Source organism: Zea mays, chromosome 7 (assembly GCF_902167145.1).
Source record: "Zea mays cultivar B73 chromosome 7, Zm-B73-REFERENCE-NAM-5.0, whole genome shotgun sequence".
NCBI lineage: Eukaryota > Viridiplantae > Streptophyta > Magnoliopsida > Poales > Poaceae > Zea > Zea mays.
Genome location: NC_050102.1, coordinates 167,332,372 through 167,339,042, shown reverse-complemented (window position 1 = coordinate 167,339,042; position 6,671 = coordinate 167,332,372). Strand labels below are relative to the sequence as shown.

The 6,671-nt window shown below is 45.0% G+C and overlaps 1 protein-coding gene across 1 annotated transcript; it reads left to right on the top strand.

Annotated features, from left to right (window-relative positions):
• The first annotated feature begins 3,949 nt into the window (after positions 1-3,949).
• LOC103634345 (TMV resistance protein N) lies at positions 3,950-5,572 on the top strand. The gene is made up of 2 exons (XM_020541302.2): positions 3,950-4,852; positions 5,077-5,572. Exons 1-2 carry the CDS (start codon positions 4,263-4,265, stop codon positions 5,177-5,179), a joined length of 693 nt encoding a protein of 230 aa, XP_020396891.1. The 5' UTR covers positions 3,950-4,262; the 3' UTR covers positions 5,180-5,572.
• Positions 5,573-6,671: the final 1,099 nt, after the last annotated feature.

Sequence of the window (6,671 nt, the reverse complement as noted above, 5' to 3'; positions counted from 1 at the left end):
ATTCTAAACGTATTAGTTTATGTTTCTAGTTTATAGAAATTGAATTATCAATTTCTTAAATACCAAGAAGCTAGCCTCACCTAGCTAAAGACATATTATAAAAATTGAGGTGGTTCTAAACACCAGTAATCAGTTTTTTATAAACCACTTTATAGACACTAGAGATAGAAATTAGATTAATAAAAACTAGGTTGCTTCCAAACAGGGTCTAAGAGACCCTTTGTTTCGGCTTTGCATCTCAGATTCACATGTAGGAATCTGGAATTTAAACCAAAGGGCTCCATAGACGAAAGATATTTTTGGAAATGGAACATATTTCTGTAGTTCATTTAGGAACCACCTAGGACGCCAGATCTCACTGCGTTACGATCAAAATTACATGTTCAATCTTTCCTCATTCTTTTATCCACACCGCTCTCCTACCCACTATGCTCGAGCTTGGGTTGGGAGCCCCAGTCGCCGCCACCACCTGCAGCCACTGGTTCGGCCGCCAGATCCACTGTGGGCAACGTCCCAAATAGGATCCTCCTCGCCTGGCCTGGCCATTCCCCGGTGCGTGGTGGCGCCCCTGCTCGACGCCCCTCCGGCCCTCCCAGCCTCCCGACCCATGCTCGGCACCCTTGCCCTATGCACCTAGCCGATCCCTCACCAACGGACGACGCCCGACGCTGGCCCCTATCCGACGCCGGGCCCTTTCCCGGGCCCTTTCAACGGACAGATAGACCCTTTATTTGAACTAACTATATGGGTAGCTAGAGTATTTGGAGAAATAAAAGTTTTATTTATTTAAAATTATTATCAACATATCTATCTATTCAATTAACGTATAAATACTATTACATGACCTCAGGAGCATAATAGACATCTCTTGCAGGCTATACTTGATAATTGTTTCAGCCAAACGGTTTTCAGCTTTCCTACAACGAGTAGTTCACATATATTTTCTTACATCTAACAGCTAGAATTAGAGTTTTCGGAATCCATGGTTGAAAAAAGAAACCCTAAATGTGTACTAATGTAGGATGAAGGCCCCTTTAGTTTCAATTGGTGAATGAACTTGAACTTAAAAATAAGCTTTTAGTCTCGGATACATACTTCTAATAAAAATACTATGCTAGATCTCCACTAGCAACCCTATACATGTTGAAATGGGTGACACGACCCGGTCTAACCTGGGCCTATTGAAGCACGGGACAGTTAGGTCTGAGTAGCTATATGTGTCGTGTCGGGCCGATTTAAACCCATAAACGAGCATAGCACAAGATTGATCTAAATGTGTCGGGCCGATACGACAAGCATGACCAGCTCGAGCCCGTCGAGAGTGAGAGAAAAATGAGTTTGTAGCCCCATTTTGGCCGCTTCACTCCCCATTTCGATCATGCCCTCTCGGAACCAGACCGAGTTTGTAGCTCGATTAGTAATAGGCCATGCTCAGCTAGCTCAACGAGCCTAGAAAACCTAAAACAAACATGTTATGGCTGTCGTGTCGGGCTAAACCTGGACCCGTATAAAGCTAGGTCGGATCGTGGTAAGGTCGGACGACTTAGACTCAAATAGCGAGCTTCGTATCGGGCTCACCACTACCGGACTCATTCTTTGCGGAGTGTCTCACTCGGCAAAAACCATTTTACACTCGGCAAAGAAATACTCGGCAAATGGTTCTTTGCCGAGTACTTTTTTCGGACACTCGGCAAAGACTTTGCCGAGTGTCGAAAAGCGCTCGACAAAGAAAAACACTTGACAAATTAAGAATCGAAAAAACTAAAAAAAACAACAAAATATTTTTAAAATTATGGAAATAACTCTACAACCACTACCCATTACCATACTCTCCTCTACAACTACACTAGTACATCAATTATGTTTATATTACGTTTTCATTCATCATGTACTATAACAAATCGAGAGTAATATGATTATTTAAGGCACTAAATAAATTCATTTAAAAATGCGACCAACTATAAAGTTGCATAACTTTTCAAAATCCACAAGTTCTATTTTGATAGTTTCTACATCCGAGGCCATTTACAAAATTTGAATTTTAAATTTGAAAACTTCATACGAATTTTTCTACGATGATTTCAAATCAAAAAAATTTGTCAATTACAAAGTTTCATTACATTTGAAGACCTACAACTTTTATTTTGGTAGTTTTTTCATCCGATGTAGTTTAAAAAATTCAAACATAGTTTTGCATGACAAGATGATTTCAAACCAAAACATTTTTTAGTACAAAGTTTTATAACTCTTCAATACCTACAACTTTCATGTTGGTGGTTTTTTTCTTTCAAGGTCATTTTCAAAATTTAAATTTAAATTTTTATAAATGCAGACGTGGTTTTCGTTCATAATATGACTTCAAATGAAAAAGTTGTCAACTACAAAATTCTATAACTTCTCAAGATCTACAAAGTTTATTTTGGTTGTTTGATCATTTGTTCATCTCACATGATGGTTATAACAATATACACAAATCTTATACATCTCTCTCGTAGTTTCATAAACTACGAGAGATATATGTTTTATGAACAAATTTATTTTTATTTTGTCATATGAAGAAATGTTCAACATATAAATTATACATCATGATGAGTTATACAAATTTGTAGTTGAAAACTTTTTCATGTGAATTAATTTACTACTTTAAAATGTGATTTTTAAATTGTCTTTGTCTAGTGTTGAAAAAAACACTCGATAAATAAGCTCTTTGACAAGTGTTAAAAAACACTCGGGAAAGAAATTCTTTGCCATGTGTCAAAAATAAAACACCCGGCAAAGAGCTTCTTTGCCGAGTGTGTTTCTTTTACTGATGGCTTTTTATTTGACACTCGACAAAAAGTTTTTTTTTTGAGTGTCCGAAAAAAACACTCAGCAAAATATTTAGCACTAGACAAATATCTGAATTCCGGTAGTGCACGGACCATATGTTTGTTGGCCGTCTAAGCGACGTTTTTTGATGCTGGGGTTGCACGACATCAGCACGGATCAGCTCTCGGCCACATTCGTTCGATGTGTCAATGGTGGAGTCGCGGCGCGGTCACCACGAGTAGCATGGATCGCGTCGCCTCCCTCCGTTTCATCCTCAAGTAATCTACTACGTCTACGTGGACTACATACTCCATAATAATCCATATATATGGTCGCCGTCAGCAGAGAGAGATCCAGTAAAAAAAGAATAATTAATCCTTTTCGGGTACGGCACACACTAAGAATTCCGACCGGGAGCTCCAAAGGGGTACAAGGTGTGCTGGAGATTTAGTTGAATGCCTCAACAACAGGCGACATCGAGCTGCCGAGGAGAGGAGAGTCCAACCGCGCTGGTGTACGTCATCCCTGTTGTTGCGTAATCGGAGGAAGGGGCTCCCCGTCTTTGAAGGGGTCTTACCCGGTCCGGGTCCGGGAAGCCTCGTCGATGGGTGGGTTTTGGGAGACCCGGCCCAACCCATATATTATACTGGGTAAAATCCGAATGCTGTCGCCGGTCCACGTGCATGCATGCTGAAAAATCAAACCGATGAATTCAGGCGACGAGCGAGCGAGGCTGCGGTCCCGGTGGAAGAAGAGTCCAGCCTAGCTGCCTTGGGAATGGAGGAACCCTCTTTGATTTGCCTGCTTGTGCTCCACGTACGTATCTGTGCTCGGCCGCGCGTGCATGCAGGAGCACGAATCTGGATGCACGCAGCCAGAGATGTCCTACAGCTTAATATATATAAAAGCATCCGAGGATGGGCCCAGCTGGCCTCCGAGCCCATCTTCTTCTCCTTCTTCTTCCTGCATGCATGTCTTCCTCCACGGGCTCCGTTGAATGGGACTGCTGTTACAGAGCACGAGCGTGCTAGCAGACGCGCGTTATAATTTTCCTGTCAAAATTTTGAAATCAACGTTCAGTCCCTCCCTACTCTCCCCCCTGGCCCTAACTATAAAACATACCCGTTCCCGCCTCGCCAGCAGCACATCGACAAAGAGCTCTAGCGCCATAAGCGACGGCGGCGATCGCGATCGTTCATCAACAATTCAGGATCACCTCTCCGACAGAGCGCGCGCACGCACGCTGGCACGCACGCACGACGGTTGCTAGCGACCTCGGCCTAGCCCCTCGACGTACGTGCTTTCTCAGTGCCGCACGATCGTCTTCGTCGGTCGATCGAGGCCCTCAGTCACATTCCCAGCCTCATCACATACATTCCAAGAACCGCGCTCCGATTCGATCCGGATCCGATCGACGAAGGAGTTCACAGAGCCCGCATTCCGTCGACGATAGAATGGCGTCGTCCGCGTTGCCGCTGCCACAGAGGTCGTCGTCCGACGACTGCGCCATCGCGTCGCGGCTGACCGCGTCGGCGGAGGCGGCGACGGGGAACGCCGAGCTCGCCGCGCGCTGGGCGCGGGGGCGCGTCGACGACGAAGAAAGGCCCGCATCGCCCAAGAAGTACGACGTGTTCATCAACCACCGCGGGGTGGACACCAAGCACACGGTGGCGCGCCTGCTGTACGACCGCCTCGAGCACCTCAGCGAGGGGCGGGTCCGCTCCTTCCTGGACAACCAGTCCATGCGCCCCGGCGACAGGCTCCACGAGAGCATCGACGAGGGCATCAGGCAGTGCAGGGTCGCCGTGGCCATCTTCTCCCAGCGCTACTTCGACTCCGACTTCTGCCTCCGCGAGCTCGCCTCCATCGTCGAGGCGCGCAAGGTCCTCATCCCCATCTTCTACGGCATCAAGCCCTCCGAGCTCGTCCTGCCGCAGGAGGTCGTCGACTCCAAGACGTACACGCCCCAGGAGATCAAACGCTTCACCCTCGCCCTCCAGGAGGCTAGGTACACGGTCGGACTCACCTACGACCCCGCCACAGGGTACGTGCCCTTTCTCGTTCGCAACTCCATTATTCCTCCGATTCTCCATGCACGCGCCATTGACATTGTTGTTCAGGCATTCAGCTAGCTAGCTAGCTAGCCTGTCTCAGCTCTGACCTCAGCGCGCGCGTGTACATTATATATGAACGCATGCAATGATGCAAGCATCGTCTAGCTAGCTTTGAACTAACTCCATCTTTGCATTGTGCAATGGCGATCTGCAGTGACTTGGCGGATCTGGTGTTAACGGCAGCGAACGCGGTGATGGAGAGGATTCGAGAAACGCAACAGCCACAACGCCGCCAGATGATCCTTTCGAGGCTGTGAATTTAACGGAGCATCTGCTATACTATTCAGACCAGCAGCTATTGGCGCTGGCCTGCATTTCGTGGATATTATAGTACAATGACTCATTAACAGGGATGGGATTGGTTCATTTCATTACATTTTTTTCATTGTAACAAATGATTTGTTCTTTTTTTTTCTATTTTCGTTTACAAATTAGGTTTTGGGCACTTGGGACGGCAGAAATGTATGTACCCATGTAGAATAAGCTACTACACACAACTGACCATAAAACGGTCCTCCAAATATGTGGTTTGCAACAAATATAATGACAGCGCCACATAATAATGCACATGTGTAGAAAAAAAAATTGTACTCCTATGTCGGAAGATTAAAGATAATTTTTGCATACTGCTGTTGCAGTGTGTGTGTCTATCTGACTCGTTGCATGGCGGTGTTTGATTCAAACGTCTTTGTCTCACTCATTTTCCTCGCTATGTGTATGCATGGCCTTTAGGCTTACGTGTGTGTGCGCGCGTGCGCATGCATGTGGTATATATCTTCATGTGAACCATGTCATCGATGCAACATTACCATTATATCACTCGATCAGGTTTACACAGAGTACACTCTAAGGAATAATTAATATAGTGCATCATATCTTATTATCTTAATAATAGGGGAAAAGTATTGCTGGATAGTGTTTCATTATTTGATTGTGTTTAGAACGGTATGGTGGATAATTAAGTGCTTCATCTATTCTTTTTATTTGTTGCGTTTTAGTTTAAAAATAAACTAGTATACGACAAATATTCGAGAACGGATGTAGTACATCTTAATTAATTTAGGAACGGGACAATGCATATATTGTCAATCTTGTGTTATTATTTTGAATTTGATCTTCATATATATATGTGCATAGATACATGGAATGAGATTAATTGTTCTTAATAATGCATTATATATATATATATATATATATATATATATATATATATATATATATATATATATATATATATATATATATATATATATATATAGTTTAGGTATTAAGAGCCCTGAGCTTCCAATAACTAGAGGAAGCCCTGGTCCATGTCTCTCGGTCCAGCCATACCACTGATCATTTCCCCCACCAAACCTTTATGGTCCATTTAAAAACCCATTAACCAAGCCCACACGTTCTTTACCCTAACATTTTCACCGCTGCAATCGCACACAGCCGTCGCCGTTTCTTCGTCTCCCATATCCATCTTCCTCGCAGCTGCGCAACTGCACCTGGGGCGATGCGGCGTGGGGCTCGTTGCACCCCTCGACGTCGAGCTCTACTTCGCATCTGGGGCGTTGCAGAGATGGACGCGTTCTACTCGACCTCCTCTTCCTCGTTGGCGTCGTACGGTGGCGGTTGGGGCTACGATTCGCTGAAGAACTTCCGCCAAATCCGTCGTGTTGTCCAGACCCACCTCAAGCTCGTACGCCCCCGCCACCCTCCTACCATCATCCCAGTCCTACGCCGTTCTCTCTCTGCATCCCC